We start from the raw sequence: 27994 nt of genomic DNA on the forward strand, positions 1-27994 counted from the left end.
CGGGGCCGGACGCACCTGGCTCAGGGTTCCCGCCTGACGACACCACGCAGGTGCAGCTCGCTCTCGGCGGCCACGATGGGCTGCCCGTTCTGCAGGTGGTAGTCGATCAGGTGGCTGATGCTCTCGAAGAGCACGTCCTTCGTCCGCACCTGTGGGGCCAGAGGCCTCAGCATCACCACCACCAGGAGCTTGTCGGAGAGGCAAACTCTCGGGCCAGCCCCAGACCTGCTGATGGGGAGCTGCGTCTTCACGAACCCTCCGATAGCTCGCGCTCAAGGCTGAGAACCACTGGGTCAGAGACTTCAACCACAGAATCAGCCTCAGAATTCCAGAACTACGTGTGGGCACAGGCTCCAAAAGCACCAGCACTCTGGGGCCACGCTTCCTGTAGCGGGTTGAACGGTGCCCCCCCCCCAAAATATATGTCTACATCTTAACCCCTGAAACCTGTGAATGGGCCGTTGTTTGGAAAAGGCCTCTTTGCAGATGTGATTAACATGAGTTCACCTTGATGGATAAGGAAGATGTGGTCCACAGGTACAACGGAATGCTACTCGGCCATAAAATAGAACGAAATAACACCATTTGCGGCAACGTGAATGGACCTAGAGATTATCACACTAAGTGGAGTAACTCAGAAAGAGAAAGACAAATATCATATGATGGCACTTCTGTGTGGAATCTAAAATATGATGCAAATGAACTTATTTACAAAACAAAAACAGACTCATAGACATAGAGAACAGGTTTGTGGTTGCCAAGGGGGAGCGGGGCGGGGGAAGGATGGATTGGGAGTTTGGGATTAGCAGATGCAAGCTATTATACATAGAATGGATAACAAGATCCTACTGTAGAGCACAGGGAACTATATTCAATATTCTGGGAAAACCATAATGGAAAAGAATATAGGAAAGAATGTATATACTTATGTATAACTGAGTCACTTTGCTGTATAGCAGAAATTAATACAGCATTGTAAATCAACTATACCTCAATTAAAAAATTAATTTTAAAAGAGTAAAAAAAGGATGAGTTCATCTTGGATTACTCAGGAGGCCACAAATCCAGTGACCGGCGTCCTTATAAGAAGAGAAAAAGGTTGGACACAGAGACACAGGGAGGGGCCACGAGAAGACAGAGGCGGTGACTGGGGTGATGTGTCCACAAGCCAGAGAACGAGAATTTCCGGCAACCATGAGATGCTGAGGGGGAGGCCTGAACCCAATCCTCCCTCAGAGCCTCAGAAGGAACCAGCCCGGCCAACGCCTTGGTGTCAGACGTCTGGCCTCCAGAGCTGGGAGAGAATACATCTCTGTGGTTTCAAGCTGCCCGGTCGGTGATCATTTGGGAGGGCAGTACTAGGAAATGAATACACGCCAGGAATCTTGTAGACATGGATCTGAAAATCAGAACCACCAAATCTAAAAGCCACCTGCATCTTAGAATGAGAAAATCTTAGCATCCTACGTATAGACCTGGACGCAACGCACACCCGCTGGCCGCCAGCTGCCAGACATTCATGGGCGATGCCAGACTCGCTGGGCACAAATCACCAGGGGAGCAGGCTGGCAATGCACATGCCTGGGCCCACGGCAAACCACCTATTTCCCAGGCACTGGGGACAGGACCTGGGAACCTGCATGTTAACCAAGTACGTAAGGAGGTTCTGAAGCTTCTATAGCGTCTCTCCTCCTGGAGATCTGTTTACCCGAGAGGGAATTAGGCCTGGGGGAGGGCTGACAGCACGCCAGGCTGAGGTCACAGCTGTGAACTCTGCGATCAGACACGAGTGAGGAGGTGGCTCGGGGAACTGCCAGAACAGGGGCCTGGAGCTGTGGCCCCACCTGGGCCAGGCCACACAGTCGCCACCCCCGTGTGCCCCGTATAGGGCACGGAGCACACGCGGCCCCCCAGGGCAGCGCCGAGGATTCAGCTGGAGGTGACTCCGAGAAGTCCCTTAACACCCCACGCTCCTCCTCACCAGGGAAGCACAGCACAGAGCCCAAGGCCCTCGGACAACGGAAAACCCTTCAAAACCCTAGCACGCCTTGTAGATTGGAAAATGCCGTGTAAACCCTAAGATGCCTTAGGAGCTATAGAATATGCCAGACCTCACTGACTCAAGGCAGCCGCAAGATGCCTCACAATTTATGTGCCACAAGGAGAGGAGAAAACCTCCAAGTTCAGTCGATAAAAGTGATGCATTTGGGCTTCCCTGGGGGCGCAGTGGTTGAGAGTCCGCCTGCCGATGCAGGGGACGCGGGTTCGTGCCCCGGTCCGGGAAGATCCCACGTGCCGCGGAGCGGCTGGGCCCGTGAGCCACGGCCGCTGAGCCTGCGCGTCCGGAGCCTGTGCTCCGCAACGGGAGAGGCCACAGCAGCGAGAGGCCCGCGTACCGCGAAAAAAAAAAAGCGATGCAGTTGATGGTTTAAAAAAAATCAAGACTTTAGAGATGTCAAAATGAGAGGAAAGTGTGTACCAGAGGGTTGAAGCAATTCCGTAACTTGCAGGCCCTGAAACTCCTTGTAAATGGAGACGTGCTTTGTGAACCCTCAGATACGTTAGAAATGGAAACGACCAAATTTATCGCTCAGAGACATCACTGTTTGCAAGATGCGTTAGCAATGATACAATGTGGGGGAAAAAGTGCATCTCGCAAATGATGGAATATGGTACTTTGTAAGTCCTAAAAGGCCTTGAGATTGGAAAAGGTTTTGTAACCCCTCTAAATGCTTTATAGACTGGGAAGTCCTTCGTAAAACCTAAAAGTCTTCTAAAACTGCAAAATACTTTGTAATTCTAAAATACCTGGTAAAGGGAAACAGAGTAAAGGGCTCTGTCATCTGAAACGTACTTCATTAAACCTAAAGGGCGCTTAAAAGGCGGGCGCCCTGGGCCTCGGGCTGAGGGGAGAGGCCAGGTCCCTTCCCTGCCCAGCCCGGCTCCACACCTGCCCCAGGCCCCCCACCCCAACCCCACCCCACGCAGCCTCCGGCCCCCTCCCCACCCCTGCCCCGCCCCCACGCCCACCTTACCACGCCTTCGGGGTCCACGAGCAGCAGGTGCTTGGGCTGCCCTGCGTGCATGCCGGTGAGGACATACTGCCCCGGGTTGGTGACGCTGTCCCGCACAAGGAAGTCCCCGTCCACTCGAAGCAGTTTCTCCGCCGCCCGACGGCTCATCTGGCCGTGGTACCAGGGCTCCTGCCGCAGCTGCTCTTCCGTGGGGGCGATGGGGGCCCGGCGGGTCGGCGGGCTGGGCCACTGGTCCTCCACGGGAAGGGGGGCTGCCGCCGGACCCGCGGCCACGGAGCACTCGTGCAGCCTCAGGGCATCCTCGAAGGGTCCTGTGGGCGAAGACCGTGCGGGAGGCGGGGGGGGGGGGGGGGAGGGGGGGGCCTGGGCCGGGGGGACCTGCTCCTTCACCTTTTATTGGTTCTATTAGTAACGCAATATATTCTCTTGGATTTTCTAAGCATGTGCAAAGAACGAGCATGTCTTTCTTTCCAAGGTGCACACCTACTTCTTTTTCTTGTCCTGTTACACTGGCTTCCTTCCCAGTGTTTATGCCTCTTGTTTCAGCAGCTCGTCTGACCGCACTGGCCAGGGCCTCCACTACAGGCTCCACCTCGGTGGTAGGCAGCAGGCATCCCTTTCTTTTCCAAACTCTTAATGGAAAAGCTCCGGATGGTCTTCCTAAGGCTCCCAGCTGGCACCATTGTGACACTGTGCAAGCCAGTCACCCTCTCTGAGATGTGGCCGCATAGCTCAAACACCCTGGAGTGCAGTCGCAGCCCTGACCCCTGCCCTGGCGTGTCTGTGCTCTGCCTCCACCCTCCTTCCGCTTCTGGTCCCTCCGGATCACTCCTCCCTGACTCCTCCAGTGACCTAGGGGAAGCTGACCCAGCCTCCCGCTCCCAGGACACGTGACCAGTCCTGGCCAATCAGCATATTGATCTCGCACCCCTGGCCTAGTGATTGGCTGGGGGATGAGCACATGACCCAAGGAGGGCAAATCAGAGGCAACCCCAGGATTTCTAATGGGCGCCTGGCAACAAGCATCACTTTCTCCACTGGGGTTGCTGGGCCATCTGGCTGGTCACCCAAGGGGACAGCCTGCCTCAGAAGGAGTTCACACCCGGAGGACCTCCTTTCCCATCTGAGATTGCTGTGGGGGCCAGCAGGGCCACAGCAGGTGCAGGTGTCATGTCACTACTGTAATGACAAGAAATCGAGTTGTCGGTGGAGGGAAGGAGGCTTTGCAAACTGTGAAGGAAGACATTTCCAGGGCTTCTCTGGTGGCGTGGTGATTAAGAATCCGCCTGCCAATGCAGGGAACATGGGTTTGAGCCCTGGTCCGGGAAGATCCCACATGCCACGGAGCAACTAAGCCCGTGCGCCACAACTACTGAGCCTGCGCTCTAGAGCCCGCAAACCACAACTACTGAAGCCGCCGCACCTAGAGCCCGTGCTGCGTAACAAGAGAAGCCACCGCAATGAAAAGCCTGCGCGCCCAACGAAGAGTAGCCCCCGCTCACCGCAACTAGAGAAAGCCCGCGTGCAGCAACGAAGACCCAACTCAGACAAAAATAAACAAACAAACAAACAAATGAATAAATAATATTGATGTTGTGGGAAAGGAGTGTAGTTTGGACCCAAACCTCCTCCATCAGGCTGAGCCCTCCCTCAGGCTGGGGCATCCCAGAGGGAAGAAGGACTGGCCTCCACCATCAGCTAGTCACTTTATCAAGGTGTGGATTAGGCCTACCTCCTCAGACTGGGGGTTCCCCATTAGGCTGGGATTTCCATTTAAGGGGCTTGGGCCTCCTCCCTCAGACCATGGAGTCACATGAAGAGGGAGCTTAAACTCCCTCATCAGACTGGGGAGACCCAGAGATGGGGAGCTAGGCCTCCTGCAGACTGAGGCGTCCCACAGAGAAGAGACGCCTGAACGCCCCCCATCACACTCTTCCCCCATAGAGAGGGAGCTGGGTTACCCTCAAGAGACTGGAGGGTCCCACCGAGGAGGAAGTACCATAGGATGCACACTTCCCCACCCCAACCCTATAACCTGGGGAGAAGTCCCAAGGGGAGGATGCAGGGCATCTCCCATCAGGCCACGGGCTGCTCGGGCCCGGCCTCCTCCAGCAGGCTGGCTCGCCCCCACTTACTCATGTCGAACAGGTCCTTCTTGGGGCTGTCCTCAGGCTGCAGGGTCTCCGGGCCGTCCAGACCTTGCGTGTTGACATACAAGTGGTCCTCGTAGTCTCGCGGGCCCCGCGGGTCTGCCTGCACGTAGCCATCCCCGGGCGGGGCTGGGGTTGGGGAGCCGGAGTGGGGTGGGGTCAGCCGGGGGACCCCAAGGACAAGGGCCCTGGAGGGCAGCCCTGCCCACACCTGTCTCCCTCCAGGAGGGAAGCCCCGCCCTTTTGCACAGCAGGGTTAGGAGTGAAAAACCGCATAAAAGCCCAGCCCGGCGCGGGGGACTGTGCAGACGCGGAGGTCACGGGGAGCCGCGCCCCCAGCGCCCCCCCGCCCCACACCTACGCCCGTCTGCCAGGCAGGAAAGCGGCCAGGGGGCCAGAGCTTCCCAGTTTCAAGGGAAGGCAGGAATCCCAATGTTTATGTTAAATCTCCACGTTTAAAACATAATAACAGGGCTTCCCTGGTGGCGCAGTGGTTGAGAGTCCGCCTGCCGATGCAGGGGACGCGGGCTCGTGCCCCGGTCCGGGAAGATCCCACATGCCGCGGAGTGGCTGGGCCCGTGAGCCATGGCCGCTGAGCCTGCGCGTCCGGAGCCTGTGCTCCGCAACGGGAGAGGCCACAACAGTGAGAGGCCCGCGTACCGCAAAAAATAATAACAATAAAATTCTGCTCTCCCTGTAATTATGTTATCAACATGATACATGGTCAGGTCATTTGTTTGCTTCCGTTCTATTTTAGGCTTTCCTTTCTTTTCTTTCCTCAGTTTTGTTTTTGAATGTATAAAGCATTCACATGGTTCAAAAGCCACAACACCATGAAAAGGTATCCTCGGTGGAGTTTCTCCCCGGGTCCCTCAGCACCTCGGTCCAGATCTGCTGGATCCTCACCAGTTTGCCTCTGCCCTGTTCCCAAGGCCTCACCACCGTGTATTATCAGACTGTTGGATTTTCGCTGACGCGGTACGTGAGAATGGCATCCTGGGGGAACTTAATTTCCATTTCTCTTATTCTGAGCAAGGTTCAGCATCTTTTCCTACGTTCAAAGGACACGTGTGTATTTTTTTTCCCCAGAAGTGTCAATCCATTTCTAAACGTCTCCATTTTTAATCGTTGGCAGGGAAATGGCCAAATGGCCTTTGAATACACCGTGGCCAAATGCAGCCCAAGGGCCCGCAGCCACGATCTCTGCTTTATGCCAATTACATCCTTAACCCTCGCAGACACCTGGGCTCATACATCGGCTCCACCCTCTGTGGGCATGAGCAAGTAAGGTCACCTCTCAGTGCCTCAGTCTCCTCCTCTGCAAAATGGAGAGAATGGGAGTAGCTTCCTCACAAGTAGGGGTGAAGAGGAAACCGCCCTGGGTGGTTGATGGGGGCCAAGGGGCCTCAGCCCAGGCTTCCCAGGCTTCACAGAGGAGGCACAGATTCTCCCGGCCTCTTATAATCAAGGTGAAGTGAGAAGGAAGAAACCTGGGTTGCAGGAGTCCAAAGAGAGAAAATTTCTGGGCATTGGAGCTGGGGCATTGACATATTGGTAGGAGTTCTTGGCCAGAGACTTGGGAAAGGCATGATAAGAAGTGATAACATCATGTGCAAAGGCTCAGGGGTAGGAAATGCTAGTGAGCCCTGGGAGTCAGGCCTGAGCAGCCCATGTCCCAGAGAAATAGCTGACCAGGGCCAGATGACAGCTGGACACCTGCTGGGCACCCAATGCCACACGTGTTCTTTAACCACAAGCTCCGGGAGCCAGTAGGGTTCTGATGCTCGGCAGTGAAATGCCCAGATTGTTTGGGAAGATCTAAAAAAAAAAGCCCAACACATGTCAGCACGGCTGTGAGGGAACAGGCAGCCGCAGCAGGGCTGGCGGGAAAAAACACTTCCCGGCCACATGGGGGAGCCACTCGGCAGCTTCCCTACCGTGGCTGACGTGTGCACTCCATCCACAGCTCAGCATCCGTGGGAGGGACACACGGGGGGGCCCAAGGGGTCTGCCACCCATCAAGAGGGGGCCACATCAATAAGCAACTCCAAGGACAGGGGACTAGCACGCAGCCGTTCAGAAGAGCACACGGACACAGCCAGAGCCCCAGAGAGACCGAAGGTGTCCGCAGCCTGTCTCGGGGTCCTGACTTCTTTGGGGGCCTGTTGGTAATAAAGGCTGAAAGGAGACACAAAAGTGCCAGGGGGGTGAGGTCACGACCTCGGAGCTGGGGCAAAGGGGATTTTAGCCTTCTCTGTCACTGTAAATGTTGTATAACGTTAACATTTAAATGGCTGAAAACTCTACCATTTTGTTAAAAGCTCATGATACCTGGTGGGAATGTAAAACGAAAGGGCAGCTGTGTGACCTGTATCACATGGAACAGCGGCCACTGTCCCGGGTACGGATCCTACGGAGGCCCTTGAACAGAGCTGAGTGGTGGACGCTGTTGTGGCGAATACCTGCGAAAAGTGCCCAAATGTCTGAGCGAGGACGGCCCTTCACGTGGCAGGGAGTATGCCGTGGTGAAAAAGAAGGGGGGCGACTGCCGTGCCCCGACGTGGGGAGGATTCCAAGCTGGGTTGTTATGAGGGGAAAGCAAGGTGGAGGGGTAGATAGCACGCCGCCGTCTAAAAACCGGGGAAAGCCACGTACGTCTGAGTTGGCATGAACGTGCATGCAAAATTCTGGAAAAAACATGGAAACTACTAACAGCGGTTACCTGATTAGGGAGGTGGATAAAACAAATGGGGCAGGGAGACTGACTTTTCACCGGATGCCTTTTTATACTCTGGTGCTTTGAACCACGAGATGCAGTACCTATGCCCAAAATACAAGGAAACTGGTCTGCACAGAAAAAAAAAAAAAGCAGACGCTGTCAAATCTCTAAGAGCGTGGGGAGGGAATACAATCTCGCCGGTGAAAGTGGAGTGACCCAAAGAGTGGAAGCAGTGTGAGGGGCGGTGGGGACCCAGGGGGAGGGCTGGGCCCCTCCCACAGCCCAGAGAGCAGCCGACCGTACCTGAGGGGCCCACGTCCCACTGCGGGCCTCGGGCGTCTCTTCGAGCAGGAGATGCTCCCTGAAAAAGAGAGCAAGGGGTCCTCCGGCAGTGTGCAAGCCCAGATCCCAGTCTCCCACGGCAACCCTCCTGATTGGCCTGTAGCACCCCCTCTTCCCAGCACAGCACCCCAGTCTCCCACACCAAGCCTCCTATAAGCCAGATTTGAAGCTCGGCTCTGAACCCATCCCCCGCTCCCTGGCCTCCGTCTGCCTGTGCGCCCACCACACACCTCTGCTGCAGCCTCATGGGCCGTCCCCACTTGGAACGCCTGCCCCGGCACATGCTGTCTCTTGCACCTTGATGCCCTTCCCTGCACTGCTCTCCTGGGCGACGCCTATTGACCCGTCAGGGCCCAGCCCAAACCCTGCCCTCAGGGACATCCTCCTGACCAGGGCTGGTCAGTCTCCCTGGGGTACGTTCTCGTTATCCTCCTTGGAAGCCCTGATTCAATCACTGCTGTACCCATTTCCTCCATGTCTGCGATGGGAATCCCGTCTGAAGTGTCAAGAATAGGGCCGAGCAGATCTGGGCAGCTTGGGGAGGGAGGAAGGAGGTGGGGGCGGCACAAGAGACCCTCCTCTAGGATCCCGGAGGACAGGAGCAGAAGGAGGGGCTGGGGGTCAGGCCCCCTGGGACACCCTCCCCACGAGGTCCCAGAGGCTGACCTGGCCGAGGGCCCCGAGGGCACAGGGCTGCTGCGCGGGGGTGAGCCTGGAGTCCACCAGCCCGCCCAGGGGCGGTTCCTTCCCGGGAGTGCGGTTGTAGTAGCTGTGTTCTGTCTCGTCCTCGTCCCCCCAGGCCGAGTCCTCCGGCCCGGTCAGCCTGCGGACACAGAGCCAGCGGGAGCACAGGCCCCAGCACGGGACGGGGAAGGGGCCGGCTCCCAACAGGGTGCCGAGGACCCCAGGCCCAGGGACCCTGACCGCCCCCCATCAGCTGAGCGGTGGCACCAGGAACCGTTGCTGATGGAGGGTCTGGGTGCCCCTTTCTGTCCATCAAAGGGGATCCTGCACGAGCCTCAGCGCTTTGGCCGAGCCAAGCAGGGCCTCAGAAAAGCTGGTCTCCACCCCCTTTGCCCGCGCCAGGCTTGCACCCAGAACCCGGAAGCCACGGCTTAGGGTGGCGACACCCCCAGCATTGAAAACGCCCTCGCCCTCTGGCCCTGGATGGCGCCTTTGAAGTTTATGCCATGGAGACTCATCCAGGCAAGTGTGGTTCCTAAGAGCAAAAAACGGGAAGCCGCTGACCGCCGCTCAGTCAGGGAGGGACAGCAGGTCGCAGTGGGGGCCCCAGAGGAGGGCCCTGCAGCCCGGGGAGGAGAGGGGCTGGGGCCGCCCCAGCGTCCGTGTGCGAGGGGCGTGCAAGCCCGTGCGAGGGCCACAGGGGCGTGTCCAGCTGCGTGTGCCGGCCCCTCATCGGTGCATATCGGACTTCTAACAAATTCATTTTTTCACTACTTATTCTAGCCAATTCCTGTCTGTCCAGATATTTAAATAGCCGACCGCAGGCCCCTGCCTGTCTCTGCCGGCCCAGGAGCCGAGGACGGTTTCTACACTTTTACGCCGCAGAACTGTTAAATGGCTAAGAAAACATCCGAAGAACACCATCTGATGACATGTGAAAGTCAGACGGAATTCAGAGTTTGGGGTGTCCATAAATACAGTTCTGCTGGCACACAGCCCACCGCCGACTGCTCACACATCCTCCTTGGCTGCCTTCCGCCACAATGGCTGAGACAGCAGGGCGTGCAGTCCGGCCCTTTGCAGAAGCGCCGGCCACCCCCGTGCGGACTAATGACGACAGTATGAAGGCCACCCCCCGCCAACCAGTTCCCTGAGCCCTCGCCTCAGCCGGGAGTGGGGATGTTGTTATCCCAGCTTTACAGATGCGGAAATGGGGTCCTGGTGGTCGAGCCGTGGGCCACGAGGGGCGCAGAGCAGGGAGGGGACAAGGACCCAAGCCCGGGGAGGAGGGGCAGGGCCGGCAGAGGTGCGGGGGGACGGGGCGGGCAGGCCGGTACCTTCCCGGGGGGACGACAACCCTGGGGGGGCTGTGCAGGTACTGTTTGAAGCGCAGCTCGAAGGCTTGGCCCACGGTGCTGATGACGCTCTGGGCGAGGCCCTCGCAGCACTCCAGGATGTGGCAGGCTGGGGGTCGTGGCGCAGCGTCAGCGGGGCCTCGGCTGGCTGACGCGCTCCAGCCCAAGGGCCCCTCCCGCCCCCACCGGGCCTCACCTCTCTGGTTGATGGGGTCCTTGGCCACGTAGGCCACATAATCCACCATGTCCTGGGGAGAGAGGGCAGCGGGCGGAGGAGTCCCAGCAACGCGGGGGGTGGGACCGATGGGCACAGGCAGGGGGTCTCGGGGCTGGGGGGACAGAGGGGCCGGGAGTCCACCCCCAGTCCCGGCCTTACCGTGTCACCCCCCGACGCAAAGGAGATGGACTGCATGTGGTGGCTGGCGATGATCTGGCCGAAGAGAGACCACCAGTCACGGGGTTGCCGCTTCAGGGTCAGGGGAGGAGACAGGGGCTCGGGCCGGTCACGAGACCAAGGCCACGGGGGGGGGGGGGGCCGGAAGGACAGGGGTGAGGGGATGAGCCATCCCCTCGACAGTACGCCAGGATGACCGAGAGCCCCACTGGACGGGCAGCCCCGCAGCCAGGGCAGGACGCAGAGACCCACGGCCACGCGGCCGCACGGGAGGACAAACCCGCCCCGCGCTGGTGGGCATCCTCACACGTGTGCACGTGGGCGCCAGGCTCAGACGCGTCACCACACCCCCGACACAGACACACGTGCTAAAATCCACACGCGTCCCGGTGCGCAGTTCACACCAACACCTGCACTTCACCCAAGCCCCCCCCCTCCCGCCCAGCATGCCTCCAGACTTCACCTAGGTGAGTCCACAGACCCCGCCCTGGGCGGGGCTGGCGGAGGCTGGGGGGAGGGGCGGGCGGCGCTCACCTGGTGCGTGGCGGGAACGGAGAGGTTGAGGCCGTCGATGGAGATGCTGACGGCGATGCTCATGCCCGCGAAGCGCAGGTTGCTCTTGCCCAGGATGGAGGCCAGTGCCTTGTTGGGGGCCTGCGGGGGGCACAGGGCACCGGGAAGGTGGGCCCGCGGTGGGGCTCCAGCTGGGGCAGGCCCCGGGATGGCCATGACTCGCTCGCACCCGGAGGCCATGGGCCCCTCACCCACCTTCTTCTTCCAGGAGCCCCGGATGCCAGGCACGGCCTCATGGAGCCGGTTGATGGCTTCCCTGTGCGGGCGGAGGAGGGAGGGGGCTTAGAGAGCTTGGAGTGGAGGGAGCAGAGGCTCAGAGAAGGGGGGGGTCAGAGGGCGATGGGCTGAGGAAGGGGCGCAGTGGATCCTGAGTGGGGAGGGGCTCAGAGGAGGGAGGAACGCTGGGGCACCTGGAAGCCTGGACCAGGGGCTCCGGGCTCCCAGCCGCCCACCCCGTGTGCCCCGCAGGTGCCCCTGCCCTCAGCTCTCCCCCTCCAGCTCTTTCTTTCTCAGTGACCAGCGGACCTCTGAGCCACAGCCCATTTGACAGATTTGGGGGTCAGATTTGGGGGTGCTGACACAGCCCTTCAGCCTGAACCCCAAGTTCTGTGTGGCCACAGGCTGGCCAAGATTCCCATCTGTGGCATAAGAGGATGACCTCTGCTCTGGGCCCCCAGACGCAATGGCAGAACCAACCCTCCCAAACAGAATGGGAGAGACTCCACGAAACAGCTCGTCCCTCCGGAGGGGCTGGAACTTTAACAAGGTCCTGAGGGTCAGAGGGACACACAGAAGGCTCTCAATAATGTCAGTGCCGTGAGGGGAACCAAGCCCTCACCCCGCAGGTGGAAAGGCAAAATGGAGCAGTAGCTCCTCAAAGTGCGAAGCGATCCCACCCCCAGGTGCACACCCTGGAGAACTGAAAACACACGTCCACACAAAGCCTGCCCGTGGGCGGCCACAGCAGCTCAACTCACAACAGCCCGAAAGGTCGAAAGCACCCGAACGGCCGCCAGCTGAAGATGGATAAACACAATGTGGTCCCTCCACACACGGGACCATCACTCAGCCCTGAAAAGGGGGGAATCCCTGACACTTGCTACAGCGTGGACGGACCCCGAGAACACGATGCTCAGTGAGAGAAGCCAGACACAGGAGGACACACGGTGTGTGATTCCACTGATGGGAGCCGTCCAGAACAGGCAGATCCACAGACACAGAGAGTGGCTGCGTGGTTGTCAGGGGCTGGGGAGGGGGTGGGGTGACTGCTGATGGGGACGCGGCTTCCTTTCAGGGTGATGGAACGTTCTGGAATTAGATCGTGGTGATGGTTGCCTAACTTGGAAAACAGCAAAATACATCGAATTGTACACTTTGATTGGGTGAATTATATCTCAGTAGAGTCTTTTAATGTCTCTGGTGAATGCACTCAGTCAGTTTTCAACATGCAAAACAATGGGGGCCCCTCCTGCCTCAGCCCCGGTTGTACCCTTGACTCTACGTGACTCAGGTCCAGGCAGCTCGGAACATCACGACACCACCATGCCTTCTCTGCACCAAAAAAAACCAGGACGGTGGACATGCCCTGGTCGCCTTGGACGGGCTCCCAGCCCCTGGCAGCCCTGCCCTGAGTCTCAACCGGGAGCCAGCAGCACCGCCCACCCACCCCCCCCCGGTGCCAGGACATGCTGGGGCGTCCTCAGCACCCCTCGTGGGACCCACACACTCTCTGAGGGATGCGCTGTCGTCTCCAGGAGATCATCTGGGGTCCGGAGAGCGTGGGTGACCGGCAGGCGGGGACAGAGCTGGGACTGTGCCCCACCCCAGATCCCTCTGACCCTGCAGAGCACTGCTCCCCAAGCCGGGAAGGGGGAGGGAATTGTCGCCGAGTCCACCACCCTCACCTCCCAGCTCAGAGCTACACACCAGACACCCCACCCCCGCAGCTGGGCCTCACCTGGTGAGCTGGGTGCGAGTGCTGAAGTCCAGGGAGCGCATGGAACGGAGGACTTCGATGCAGCCCATGTACTGAGGGGAGAGAGCACAGGGTGAGCGCCAGCCCAGCAGAGCCCAGCTGGGGCCTGACCGTGGAACCCAGGCCTTCCCTCCAGCGAGCCGTCCGCCCTCCCCTCCCGCCACCCTGGGCTCCAGCCCCCGCCTCTGTCCCTATGAGGCCCAGCCTGGTTGCCACAGGCCCTTTGCACCAGCCAGCCCCAGCCGTCCCTTCCCCCATCTATTTGCGGACTGCTTCCTTCCCCAGCTCCAGGCTCCCGGTCACCTCCTCAGAGCTGCCCTCCCTGACTGTAAGGGAGTTGTTCCCTGGAAGCGGTGGATTCCTCCAGGCTCAGTCCTGGCTGTTCGTTTAACCATCTGCTGTTCATTCTCTTTCTGCTCCACTAGAAGGTCAGCCCAGGAGGACTGGACGGTGGCAACCCTGTTCACTTCTGCGTCCCCAGGGTCCGGGACAGAGGACGTCTGGCCCGCGAAGCCCAAAGCTTTGACTGTCTGACCTTTTCCAGGGAGAGTGTGCCCACCCCTGCCCAGATTACCATTTCCACGGAAGGTAATTCGGTAATTCAAAATCTCCAAGAGACGATGCTGAGGGACAGAGAAGGCAGGAACAGCCGGAGGAGGGGTGGGGCAGGGTGGCCAGACGACGGCCACCAGCACCCCCCAACGTGCTGTCTCCACAGCTGGGAGGGAACCTGGCACAGCCATTTGCAGAGTCTGTCATGTGATCCCATTGATGGGAAACGTCCAGGACAAGAAAATCCACAGGGACAGAGAGTGGGTTCATGGTTGTCAGGGGCTGGGGAGGGGCGTAGGGGGTGACAGCTAACGGGGACGGGGTTTTTTTTGGGTTGATGGAATGTTCTGGAACTAGATAGATTTAGTGGTTGCACAACCTTGTGAATGTACTAAATACCACTGTACTGTGATTTCAAACGGTCAATGGGGGACTTCCCTGGTGGCGCAGTGGTTGGGAATCCATCTACCAATGCAGCGGACATGGGTTCGAGCCCTGGTCCGGGAAGATCCCACATGCCGCGGAGCAACTAAGTCCATGCGCCACGACTACTGAGCCTGCGCTCTAGAGCCTGCGAGACACAACTACTGAGCCCACGCGCCTAGAGCCCGTGCTCTGCAACAAGAGAAGCCGCCGCAATGAGAAGCCCGCGCACTGCAGCGGGGAGTGACCCCAGCTCGCCGCAACTGGGTAAGGCCTGCGTGCAGCAACAAAGACCAAATGCAGCCAAAAATAAATAACTTTTAAAAATAAAATTAAAAAAAAGAAAAACAAAAGGTTAATGGTAGGGACTTCCCTGGTGGTCCAGTGGTAAAGAATCTGCCTTCCAATGCAGGGGACGCGGGTTCGATCCCTGGTCGGGGAACTAAGATCCCACAGGCCACGGGGCAACTAAGCCCACGCACCACAACTACTGAGCCTGCGCACCTCAACGAGAGAGCCCGCATGCTACAAACTACAGAGCCCATGCGCCCTGGAGCCCGCGAGCCACAACTAGAGAGAGAAAAAAAACCCACAGGCCACAACTAGAGAGAAGCCCGGGCGCCGCAACGAAAGATCCCGTGTGCCGCAACTAAGACCTGACACAGTCCAAAAAAAAAAAAGAAAGAAGGAAAGAAAATAAATAAATAATGGTGAATGGTTAACTTAGTTATGTGAATTTTACCTCAAATTTTAAAAATATTTATTTACTTACTTATTTGGCTGTGCCGGGTCTTAGTCGCAGCACACAGGATTTTTTAGTTGCAGCATGTGGGATCATTTTTCTTTAGTTGCGGCATGCGGGATCTTTAGTTGCGGAATGCGGGGTCTTTAGTTGCGGCATGCATGTGGAATCTAGTTCCCTGACCAGGGATCGAACTGGCCTCCCGCACTGGGAGCATGGAGTCGTAGCCACTGTGCCTCGGGGAAGTCCCCTCGGCTTTTAAAAAATGATACACGCACACATGCTTTGACCCTGAAACTCCATTTTGAGGACTTTATCCCACAGACACACCAGTCTGCAGGCTCCCTATGTGTGCACAGGTGGCTGTTGGGAGCCATACTCCACCTTCCCCCCAGGGCTCCGCCCCCACCCCACCCCCACCCCCGCAGGACTGGTGCTGGGGCAGGTGCGCGGGTATTTACTGCCACCACAGCCCGGTGCGGAGTATGCCTTCCTATGCTGGCCCCGGGGGTGCCCTGCCCCCGGCCGCCTGCCCCTCCCTTCCTGCGGGACTTGCAGCACTGGAGGAATAAACAAGAAATTGCAGACACCCCAAAACTTGACACATCTAGGGTTTTGAGGTCCAACCCAGGACGCCAGTTAGGTTGGCATTTCCCATAAACGATTAATATCTTCTTAGTGTATGTCCCAAATAACGCACAAAACATACTTATACTGACAATTGTTCGTGTTCATGGGAACTTTACATTTAACCGGGCAGCCTGTATCTTTGCTGAACCGAAGTAAATCGCGGTGCTGGGAATGGAAGTCTGCAGCTGTAAAAAGAGCAAGGTGCCGACTAGAAGCCACAGTGCCTTTTGTGTGGACAAGGGGGCCGAGGAGGACACACGTGCACACAGCATGTGCGGACACTGTGTGTTTGTGTGTGCGCATGCACATGTGTCGGTGACAAGCTCTAGCAGGACACAGTAGCTGCTTCTACAGATGCCGTTGGCTGACTGTACAAGTGGCCACCAGTTCCCCCCCTCCCCCATCCAGGCCCTGGGTTGGCCGTAATGCAAGCAGCACACGGACAGGCGCGGTCACCCGTCACCGGAGCTTGCTTCCCTGCTGCTCTTGGGACCCTGCAACCCTGCCGGGGTACCCTGCCTGATGACGAGACACATGGCCCACCCCCATCTCCCCAGCTGACATGGAGCCAATCGCCATGTGAAGGAGGAGACCATTCAGCCCCAGCCGACCCACAGCACCACAGGAAATAAAAAGTGTGTGTTGTTTCCATGCACTAGGTTGTGCGATGGTTCGTTACACAGCAGAAGCTCCCTAGACAGTGACCAGGAGAAGAGAGGGAGTAAGGCAAGTGAAGATCCAGGCCAAAGGGAACAGCAAGTACAGGCCAGAAGCGGGAACCAGCTTGGAGAGACCAGACTCACTCCAGTGTGGCTGGAGTGATGAGAGATGAGAGGATGTGGGACCCTGGAGCTGTGATGAGGGGCTGGGTTTCATCGTGACCAACTTGGGGGGCCGTGGGACAGCTTTAAGCAGGGAGGTGAACTGATGTGTCTCACCTTCATTGCATGGATGATAGACGATGTATGGATGGATGGAGAATGGATGGATGGAGGATGGGTGGATGATGGATGGATGGAGGATGGATGATGGATGGATGGAGGATGAGTGGATGATGGATGGCTGGAGGATGGACGGATGAACGATGGATGGAGGATGGATGGATGGACGATGGATGGATGGACAATGGATGGAGGATGGGTGATTGATGGATGATGGACGATGGATGGATGGATTGAAGATGGATGATGGATGATGGATGGAGGATGGACGATGGATGGATGGACGATGGATGGAGGATGGATGGAGGATGGGTGAATGATGGAGGATGGATGGATGATGGATGATGGATGGATGGATGGATGGATGATGGACGATGGATGGATGGACGATGGATGAATGATGGATGGAGGATGGGTGAATGATGGATGATGGATGGATGATGGATGGATGGATGGATGGATGGATGGATGATGGACGATGGATGGATGGATGATGGATGAATGATGGAGGATGGGTGAATGATGGATGATGGATGGATGATGGATGATGGATGGATGGATGGATGGGTAGATGGATGGATGGATGACAGATGATGCAAGGATGATGGATGATGGATAGGTGATGGATGGACAGGTAGATGGAGGGACGGATAGACAGGTCCGCAGGGACTATGTGCCAGGCGTGCGTTAGACACGTAGAACCTCGAAGAGAATTAGCTGTGGCCCCGGCCCCCAAAGCAGACTCTCACACTTAGTGGACAGCTTTGCTGGGTGCTGGCGGCTCAAAAGGTACCCTCCCTCTAACAGAGCATGCGTCTGCATGGGGCATCAGGGCCCCACGGTCTGAGGGGTCTAATTCACCCTAACTAGTGTACAGTTCATTCTGGTTGTGTGACTGAAATCCTCCCAGTACCCCCAGCCCCCCCCCGGGTGAAGTGGGTGCATGACACAACTGCACGGGAGAGGAGATGCAACACGGGTCCCCTTCCCGGAGGGTGGAGAACACACTACGAAGGCAGGGAAGGTAAGCAGGTGGCTGAAGCATGTGCCGGCAGCGATGACACTGATAAGCCGCTTGTCGCACGCCGGGCCCTGTTCCAAGTGTGCTGCGCACATGACCTGTCAACCCGCTCCACCCAAAGCCCGCACTGCGCGGCAACATGACCCCTCAGGAAACAGCCCCGAGGGCTCTGTAACCCGTTGGCAGTCACAGGTCGTGGGCGGCAGAAATAGGATCTGAACCCACAGCCTGGGCTCTGGAGCGTGCCCCGGCCCTGCAGGAGGCGGTGAAGACGGCAGCAAACAACACGCTCAGGGGCCAGAGGGGCCCAGTGCTGCCAGACCACCTGAAATCCAGGGCCTTTGCCTGCAACACCCCAATTTGTAAACAATGACAAGGCATTTTTATTTTTAAATAGAAGAAAAAAAAAAGGCAGAGGTCAAATTCAGCCTCGGGCCTGCCAGGGAGCACAACCTCTGACCAAGGATCCCAACGTCTCGGAAGGCCAGCCGTGGTGTGTGGGTGACAGCCCCAAGGCTCTGTCCACATGCCCAGCCTCACAGCCTGTGAGAGGGACCTTAGTGGAAGGGAACCTCTGCTGATACAACCAGGTTAAGGATGTCAGGGTCAGACGGTCCTGGATTTAGGATCGGCCCTAAATCCGATGCCACACGTCCTCACCGGAGAAAGGCAGAGGGGGGCTGAGGGACAGACATGCAGGGAGAAGCATGTGGAGCTGGAGGCAGGGCTGCGGCCCCAGAAGCTTGGAGACAGACTCTCCTTCAGAGCCTCAGAAGGAACCAGCCTGCCGACACCTTGATTTCGGACGTCTGGCCTCCAGAACCGGGAGAGAATACATTTCTGTAGCTTTAACCGCCCAGTGTGTGGTCATTTGTTACAGCTGCGCCCGGGAGACCGACAGAGAAGGCCGGGAGGGGACCCCAAACGGCGGATTTGCAGCCCACCTTCCCCTTCGCCAACGCAGAAACAGAGGCCACCCAGAGCTGGCCCTAGGATGTAAGGGGAAAACTGAGTTACAAGTGGGAAAAATGAGGCTCAGAGCAGGAAAGGGACCCAGCCGAGTTCACACAGCACACCAGGGCGGACACAGGACAAGCACCCAGCTCACCACACTCCCCGCAGGACGCGCCACCCCTCACGGTGCAATAGGTCCTGTACCGTTACTACTTAGCGTTTTCGTTTTAAATAAACTCCATTTATAAGCATAACTGAGTTTATTTCTGAAGGCAACTGTAGGAAACCCCCCCAAAGTCCATAAACTGGTGAATGGATAAACAAAATGTCATCCGTCCACACACTGGAACATTACTTGGCCATGAAAAGGAGAGAAGCCCCGCCACTCGCTACCACGTGGATGGACCCTGAGGACACGACGCTCAGTGAGAGAAGCCAGACACAGAAGGACACACGGCGTGTGATTCCACTGATGGGAAACGTCCAGGACAGGCCAATCCACAGACACAGGGAGTGGGTTCCTGGTTGTCAGGGGACAGGGAGGGGGTGCAGAGTGACTTCATGGGGACGGGGCTTCCTCTGGGGTCATGAGAATGTTCTGGAACTAGATCATAATGAGTGTTTCACAAATCTGCAAGGGCACTAAGAACCACTAAATCGTACAGCTTAAATGAGTAAGTTTTATGACACTGAATTACATCTCAGTTTTTAAAAAAATGTGCATGGGGAAACAAAAAAAGGAGAAAGCAAAAAAAGAAAAGAAAAGAAAATGCACATGAGTGGGAATTCCCTGGCATTCCATGTTCAGGACTCTGAGCCCTCATGGCCGAGGGCCCGGGTTCAACCCCAGGTCGGGGAACTAAAATTCCCACAAGCCGCATGGTGCGACCAAAAAAAAAAGAAAGAAAGAAAGAAAAAATGTACATGAAGAAAAGAGGAAACTGCATATTGCTACCATAAAACTTGGGTTTGATGCCTAGCAGTGTTTCCTAATAACCATTAAAATAAACACGTAATTATCAATGAAAAGTGTCCATCCAGGCAGAACTGTCCATTTTTGCTAAGACGAGTTAGTGAACGTTTGTTGGGCATCAGGCTGCTTGCAGAGGGTCAGAGTCCCCCCTCCACAGATGCAGTTGAGGAACAGACACACAAGGCTCTGGGCGGAGGGGCCCGGATGGTGGGGACTTGGTGGGGCCGGCGAGGGGGCCCCGGGCAGCAGCGGACTGCCTTTGCACACTTGGACACACCTATGTTACCCTTCCCTTTTAAAGGTCTGACCAAAAAAAAGTGCATCCCCACAGATATGTGATTATAACGGAAACAAATGGGGCCTTGACCAGGGAGAAACATCGCCTTAACTGAGTGCGTTAGTCTCCTGGGGGGCGGCCTCGAACAACAGAGACTCCGTGTCTCCCAGTCCTGGGGCTCGGACGCCCAGCATCCAGGTGAAGCAGGGCCGCGCCCCAGCTGGAGGCCCGAGGGAGGCCCTTCCTGCCTCTTCCAGCTACTGGCGGTGGCCAGCAGGCCTGGGCTTGCAGACACATCCCTCCGGCCCCTTCCTCTGTGGTCACGTGGCCTCTCCCTGTGTGTCTGTGTCCAGATTTCCCTCTTCTGAGAAGAACATCAGTCACACTAGATCTAGGGTCCATCCTGCTCTAGGAGGACCTCACCTTAACCTCATTGCATCAGCAAGGACCCTATTTCCAAATGAAGTCACATTCTGAGGCCCGGCGGACATGAACCTGGGGGGACGCCACTCTCCCCCGTACACCAAGCGATCAAAGTTTCCAGCAGCCGCGTCGGGATGCACGGGCACCCCTGCCTCCCGACCAGACGCACAGAGGCTGGCAGAGCCGGCCTCCATGCTCCCTGCCAAAAACGCACAAGGTGAGCCCGCCGCGAGCATCACGAGCCCAGCTGAGGGCCGACACAAACTCAGGGGCAGCCTGCAAAATCGTGGGGTGCACTCCTGCAAAATCTGGGGAGCCCTGCACTGACGCTGGTCCTGGGTCCCCAAGGACTTCAGAGCGTCCTCCTGGGCGTTCGCGTTTGTGAAAAGCCCTCAACATTCACCACGACTCCCACCTAACACCATTTTACACAGAACTCGAAGCACCTAAGGGCATTTTTTGTTTGCTTTCTTTTCTACCGTGGCAAAATACACGTAACGTTCAATTTAACATTTTAACCGTCTGTAAGTGCACGGCTCGGTGGCACTAAGCACCTTCACATTGTCGTGCAACCATCCCCACCATCCATCTCTAGAACTTTCCCATCTCCCCAAACTGAAGCTCTGTCCCCGTGAAACGCCGACTCCCCACCCCTCCCCCAGCCCCTGGCCCCCACCGTCTACTTCCTGTCTCTGTGGATGTGACTCCCGCAGAGACGCCCTGTGCCTGGAATCACACAGTATCTGTGCTGTGGCTGGCTTCTCTCACTGAGCGTCACGTCCTCAAGTTTCATCCATGGTGTAGCAGGTGTCAGAACCGTCTTCCTTTTTAAGGCTGAGTGATGTTCCACTGTGTGGCTGGATCACGTTTTATTCATTCATCCATCAACGGACAGCTGGGTGTTTCTGCCTTTTGGCTGTTGTCAATAGTGTTGCTATGAACATGGGTGTGCAAATATCTGAGTCCCTGCTCAATTCCCATAAGAGAAAAATACTTATCTCCTCCCTAGATGCACACACACACACACACACACACACACACACTCAACCTCACCCATATAGCCAGTCATATACTTATAATCTTCCGGCTCTTTCGGGTGTATACCAAGGAGTAGAATTTCTGGATCACATAGTAATTCCATGCTTAACTTTCTGGTATGGTTTTAATACGCATCGAATGTAATGAAACTTGAAACTATCTTGTATGTTGACAGAAGGCTTCATTGTGTGTCGTTCAGGCTTTACCAAGAGTTGTCCGCTATTTTGAGAATCACACGGCCTGCAGCAACTCTAATGGTGGTACTGGAGCTGCCAGAGTAACCCTAGAGCTGTTTGTAGCTGTCGTGTGAACGGTGGCTCCTGTCTCTGTCGCTGTGCGCCTAGAGAAGCTTACGCGTTTACACACTGAAACATATTCTATGTTACTGTGAATTGCTGCCTCTGTGTTTCTCCTTTTTATTGCTGTTTTGTTTTTGATTTTGGGGGGGGGGATAAATGTGCAGGTAGGCGTTATATATGTGATGTTCATTTCAGGGTGGAGGTTACCAAACACTAGTTATAAATGAGCAGTGGTTAATTCAACAGTATTGCAAGCAGCTGGCTAAGGCTGGTGGTTCTCAAACACGAGTGGGTGTTGGAATCAGCCGGCAGGCTGGTAAAACATCGTTCACCAGGCCCACCCCAGAGTTTCTGACGCAGCAGGTCTGGGGTGGAGCCCAAGAATGTGCATTTATAACAAGTTCCCCGAGGTCTGGGCACCACACTCTGCTCACCATTGGTTCAAGCCAATTTGGTGGCCCACCTCCCCTGCCACGAATGGAGCTTGACACCTCCGGCCAGCGAGGTGTGGCGAGAAGAACGAAAGGGATGGCCTTTTCTTCCAGTGGACATGGTTGGATCTGCATGCGATACCTGGTGCTGTGGCTGCTCTTTTGTGACCATGAGGACGGCTAAGCCAGCATGCTCTAGACGGCAGACCTGGGGCTTCAGGGATATGCTCAAGTCATTGAAGTAATCCACCCTGGAGCCATCCTACCCCTTGCCTTCAAGGAATCAGCTGCATTTGCAGCTAAAAACACCTGAGCACAGCTAACCTCCCAAGGTTCCCCACACACCACCACCTACGAGACCAGCCTTCAGGAAAGACTGGGCGGTGGAGACAGCCAGGCCTGGGCCCCTGGGGCAGCTCTCAGTCTCTCTGTGCCCCATTCAAAGCCTTCCTCGTGAGAAACTCGAGAGAGCGCACGGTGAGGGCACCTCGAAAAGCAGAAAGGGCTTGTTAGTAGAATTTTCGTAAAAGTGTAATAGGGAAGAAACCTTGTATTCTATTACAAACTAATCGCTATGGGGATGTTGCCTAAAAGCTTAAATTAAACACAGTGGCCCATCTCCGGGAATCCTGCCTCCTGCAGGAGGAAGAAATTAACACCTGCCCTCCGGAGGCTGACGGGAACCAGGAAGTGCTTGGCTTTAGTCCCGCCCCTTTCAGTATGGAAGAAGCGTGCACGCTCTCTCAGGGAAGATGGCTCTTTGGGACGCACGTCCACTGTCTTCTCCAGATCAAGTCGCTATTCCTTGCCCCAACGACTCGGCTCTCGATTTACTGGCCTGTCCTGCATAGACCAGTACAAGCTTGGACTCGGGAACAAAAGGAGAAGTGCCCGGCGTGGAAACAGCCCCGATGGAAGGAAACGGGATGGATCCACAGACGGGGCAAGTATCCATCTGGACCAGAGCCGTCCAACAGGGGCGCGGAGTGCCAGGCGACCACTTGAACTTAGCTTAAAATGAAGCAAACTGAAAGTTGGGTTCTTCAGCTGCCCCAGCCCCATTCGAGTGCTCGTGGCCACACGTGGCTACCAATGGGACGGCACGGACCTGGAACATTCCACGTCCGCCTCTGGGCGGCACTGGTCTCGGCTAGTCCCACGGGCAGTTTAGGGAACGTCACAGGACACTGTCTGGGGCTTTCCGGAAAGGCATCCTTATTCACAGAAGGACCTGGCAGGAGAGGGCTCTTTTCTGGAGGCTGAGGGGACAGAGGAACTGATCTGAGAAAGGAAGAGCAGGCAAGGGTGCTGCATACGTTTCTGGGGATGGCTGTGCCAAAGCCCCACAGGCCGGACGGCTCAAAACAGCAGACGTTTCCTGTCTCCCAGTCCTGGAGGCCAGACACCCCTCACCCAGGTGTCACAGGGCCGGGTCCTCCCGGAGGCTACAGGGGAGGCTCCCTCCCGCCCGCCCCTTCCGGCCTCCGCTGTAGCTGCCCTCCTGCCTCCCTGGCCTCGAGCTGCGTGGCCAGCGTCTGCACGCGTGTCCTCACATGGCTCTCTCTCAAGGCCGCCAGTCACTCGGTCCAGGGCCACCCTAATGCAGGAGGACCTCTTCTTACCCAATGACATCTGCAAAGACCCTATTTCCAAATCAGGTTGGGGACACTATTCACCCCCAACACAGATGAAAAGAACGTGAATCCATGACAGGGTCCCCAAGCTGTGAAATTAACCAACCCCACAGCCGCCACCCGCCCGGGGCTGCTTCTCCCGTGAGATGATCGATGTCGTCGTGGGTCTAAACTGCTCTGGGTGAGGACTGCCGCGATGCCGCTAAGGGCACCACATCTGCTACCACCCTCGCCGGACTCCTTGACGCGGCTGTGCCTCCGTTTCCTCCCCTAGAAACTGGGTAGGAAATCTCAGGGTTGGAGGCGCCACACTAGCGTCTAGAAACCCAGGTGCCCTGATTGCATGCATCACTGCTCGCTGAGTCTCCCTTTTCTTGTCTCAAAACAGGGACCATTCCAGGGTTTTGTGAGGGTTCTGTGACATCAGGTAGGTGAGTCAGCTGCTGTATTAGTTTCCTCTTGCTGCTGTAACGAATTACCACAAATTTAACATAAATGTATTCCCTTACAGGTCTAGAAGTCAGAAGTCCGACTGGGGCCTCACGGGGCTAAATCCAGGCGTGGGCAGAGCTGGTCCTTCCGGAGGCTCCAGGGCAGCACCGGTTCCCGCCTTCTCCAGCTTCTAGAGGGACCGCACCCCTGGCTCGTGGCCCCTACTGCATCCTCACAGCCAGCAGCACAGCATCTCCCGTCTCTCTCTGCCTCTGACCCTCCCGCCTCCCTCTTATAAGGACCCTGGGATGACGCTGGGCCGCCCGGGGAATCGAGGGTCCTCCCCATCTCGGGGTTCTTAACTTAATCCCTCCTGCAAAGTCCTCTCTGCCTTGTGAGGTGACACATCCTCGGGGCCCGGGACCAGGACGGGGACGTCTTTGGGGCCGTTAGTCTGCCAACCACCCTGGTAGTTGCCACATGGCAACGAGTTCAGGCTCCGAGAGGAGCCTCAGCTCTGGGTCTGGTCCTGGATTCTCACCATGTAACTGCCCTGCCTCCCTGTGCCTCCGTTTCCCCACCTTACATAAGTGGAGACACACATCCCCTCTTGAGGACCCAGGGTCGGACCTGCCTGTCCCTGCGTAAGCTGGGATACGGCTGCTCCTGCCTTCACTTCACACTTCTCTGTGAACCGGGAGGGGACTCCGTGGCTCCCAGGACACCTGGTGGATGCAGGTGCAGGGAGACAAGCGGCTCCCAGGGGAGGAGCAGGCCACGGAGGCTGGTTCAGGCCCCGCGGGGCCGCGCCTCTCCAGGGAGCCTGCGTCAGGACACCACACCCATCAGCCAGCGACTCCCGCTGGCTTGTCTCCAACACGGATGCTGTGGGCCCTCTCTCCCCAGCCCCACGCTGCCCTGGTCCATTGCATCCGCTAAGCCGACTGCTCCCCAGCCACCTCCGAGGTCTCTCTGCTGCCCTTCCAGCCCCACCTCCAGCCCATTTCCACAGGAAAGATCCTTTCAGCTCCAACGCTGCCCTGCGACCCTGCCTAGAGCCATCCAAAGCCCAGCTTCTCCCCACAGCCCCCAAATCTTATTCCTGCTCTTGTCTCCCTCCATCAGCCCCACCACGTGGGTCTCCGGCGACTCCCCGAATGTGCCCGCTGAGCCCCTGCCTCGGACTCTCTCTCCCCAATCGTTTCACGTCTGGGGCCGCAGTGGCTTCAGGTCTCAGCTTAAATGGCATCTCCTGAGAGGCGCCTCGCCCACCAGCCCGGCTAAAGGCAGCCACCAGTCTCTTGCTCTGACATCACTCGATTGTAATTTCTGCACAGCATCTACCAGTGTCTGCCATTTCCCTGTTTGTCTCTTATTTATTTACTGTCAGCCTCTCTCTCTAGAAATCTGAGCCCCGTAAGAGCAGGGATCAGATCTTTCCCATTTCCTACGATACCATCAGCACCTGGCAGGGCGAGGCATGCATTAAATATTTGCTGCATCGATGAAAACGTCGAGATTGGGCTTCCCAGGTGGCGTAGTGGTTGAGAGTCCGCCTGCTGATGCAGGGGACATGGGTTCGTGCCCGGGTCCGGGAAGATCCCACATGCCGCGGAGCGGCTGGGCCCGTGAGCCATGGCCGCTGAGCCTGTGCATCCGGAGCCTGTGCTCCGCAATGGGAGAGGCCACAACAGTGAGAGGCCCGCGTACCGCAAAAAAAAAAAAAAAAAAAAAAAAACCGTCAAGATCATTGGAATAATCCAACAGCCTGCACTTCAACAACACGAGTATCTGAATTCTGAACACTCCTAATCCCCGTGGCCGTGGCCGGTGGGCAGACACAGCTCGCCCCTGAGGGGATGTGGTTTGAAGCCCAAGAAACACAAAACATCACCCACAAAACATCTCACTACAAAATCAGTCTTGAATCCAGTGAAGCTGAGATTCAGCGAAAGAAGGGGCCACAGCCAAGTTAGAAGACGCCAGGAGAGAACAGGCAGACCCAGCGTTTGGGGCAGCCTGAGGCCCGGCATGTCTAACAGGCTTCCGGGATGCAGTGGACCCTGCCTGGACCACACATGGACAAGAGTCAAGGCCACTGGGGGCCGCCACAACAAAGCACCACAAACTGGGGGCTTAAAACAACAGAAATCTAACCCTGACCCTACTGTTCTGGAAGCTGGAAGTTGGGAATCAAGGTGTGACAGGGCCCTGCTCCCTGGAGGTGATGGGCTCAGGGGAGGGCCCTTCCCGCCTCTTCCAGCGTCTGGTGGTGGTGAGCGGCCACCCTCGGTGTCCCTTGGCTTGTGGATGCATCGCTCCATTTCTCCCCTATTGTCACGTGGGCCCTCCCGGTGCGTTTGTGTCCAAATCTCCCTCTTCTTATCCAATACGCCGCCCTAATCCAGTGTGATCTCATCTTAACTTGATTATGTCGACAAAGACTCGATTTCCAAATAAAAACCATATTCACAGGTTCCGAAGGTCATGAATCTGGGGGGATACTATTCAACGCAGTACGGGGGTGGGGGGCGAGGCGGGGAGAGGTTGTAAAAGAACCAAAGACAAAACAACCAACTGCAAAGACACAGACCTCCAGGATCCTGGCCCCAAAAACCAGACTGAAGTGCTGTGAATACTGCCGGACCCTGGATGTGACAATGAACTGTGGACGGGCAGGGCCCCGGTGGGCCAGGGGGCCGCACGGAAGCATTTTACGGAGCGTCTTCCCCTGGGCCGCTTGCCTCCTGACGGTTCATCAAAAACTACACACAGGGGCAGACAGGCTGAGCGGGGAGCGTGCAACGTTCACAGGCGTGGGTGCTAGTACGGGCCGGCCAACGGCCCACGTCTCCGTACGTCCAAAAGATTCATAATAAAACCAGGACAAATGAAGACCTGTTCCCTTACAGCACCTTCCAAGTTCCCGGGAGTCTCACATCTCGAATCCTGGGGCCTAGCGGGGCCCGGCCTTTCTGCGCCCCACCTCAGGCCAAGGTCTCCGGTTCTGTAGTCTGGGAAGGAGGTTTCAGTGGGGGTCTGGGTATCAGGACGCCCCCACCCGCATCCTCCCCCCCCCCGCAGACGGTGGCCAACGGAACGGGGGCTCCGCTTAACCCGCGCATGCGTGCCCCCCTCCCACCAGCCGCCCTCTCCCCGCCCCTCCCCACGTGACGCCGTGGGAACCTGGACCCCAGCGCCTCCCGAGTGGGGGCGGCCCGCTGAGCGCGGGCTGGCGATGGGGGTCTAGGGTGATGGGGAGAGAAGGAGGGACGGAAAGAGACCTGGCTCTCCGGGTCCAGAGTGTCCCAGAGAAAGAAGTGGGGGATGGGAGCCCCTGTGCCCAGGCTGGGGCTCCGGGGAGGATAGGATCTCAGGGTCGCGCCGGCCCACTCACCCGAACGATGTAGGAGACCCCGGGCCCCAGGACCCTGGCGTCCGGGTGTAGCCAGCCGTGCGCCGGCTTGTGGATGAAGCTGCCTTTGCGGATCCACTCGTCGGCGGCGGAGTCCGGGGGCCCGGCTGCCCCCCGCGCGCCCCGCGACCCCCGCGCCCCGGCAGCCCGGCAGCGGCTGAGCGCAGGCAGGGGACAGGGCGCGGTGCAGCGCGCCTCGCAGGCGCCCAGGACCGCCGCCGCCAGCGCCGGGACGCCGGCCGAGCCGGCCGGCTCGGGCTCGGGCTCGGCTCCCCCCGCCGCCCCCGCGCCCCCCGCAGCCCGCGCCGCCGCCGGGCCGCGGCCCAGGAAGCCGGCTGGGGCCGCGAACTTCCACTGCGGCATGCGCGGCAGCAGCGCGCAGAAGGTGGTGGGCGCCTCAGGCTCCGGGGGTGCGGGGGGCGGGGGGGCCGTGCGCCCGCCCGGACCCTGCGTCATGGCCGCGGCCGCCCGACCGAGCCCGACCGGGCGCTGAGCCTGGCGCGGAGGAAGCCCTCCCGCTCCCTCCCGCTCGCTCCCCGCCCCCGGCCCGGTGATGTCATCCGTCCGGCCCAGCGCGCAGCC

General features: G+C 57.7%; 1 protein-coding gene across 4 annotated transcripts; it reads right to left on the reverse strand.

Moving 5' to 3' along the window:
- Positions 1–20: 20 nt before the first annotated feature.
- On the reverse strand, positions 21–27883 carry SHC2 (SHC adaptor protein 2; the record flags this gene model as incomplete). Of its 4 annotated transcripts, none has more annotated exons than XM_082837297.1 (12): positions 21–149; positions 3036–3346; positions 5171–5314; positions 8184–8265; positions 8913–9069; positions 10268–10394; positions 10482–10533; positions 10662–10715; positions 11214–11333; positions 11448–11508; positions 13210–13280; positions 27395–27883. In XM_082837297.1, the coding sequence occupies 12 exons, from the start codon at positions 27866–27868 to the stop codon at positions 21–23; spliced, it is 1782 nt and encodes a 593-aa protein (XP_082693423.1). The 4 variants fall into 4 exon arrangements, with proteins under 4 accessions (XP_082693423.1, XP_082693425.1, XP_082693424.1 ...); XM_082837299.1 differs by having other exon boundaries at positions 8208–8265; positions 27395–27868; XM_082837298.1 differs by having other exon boundaries at positions 8208–8265; positions 8886–9069; positions 27395–27868.
- Between the last annotated feature and the right edge of the window lie 111 nt (positions 27884–27994).

Source organism: Leucopleurus acutus (assembly GCF_964270905.1).
Source record: "Leucopleurus acutus genome assembly, chromosome: 3".
Lineage (NCBI taxonomy): Eukaryota > Metazoa > Chordata > Mammalia > Artiodactyla > Delphinidae > Leucopleurus > Leucopleurus acutus.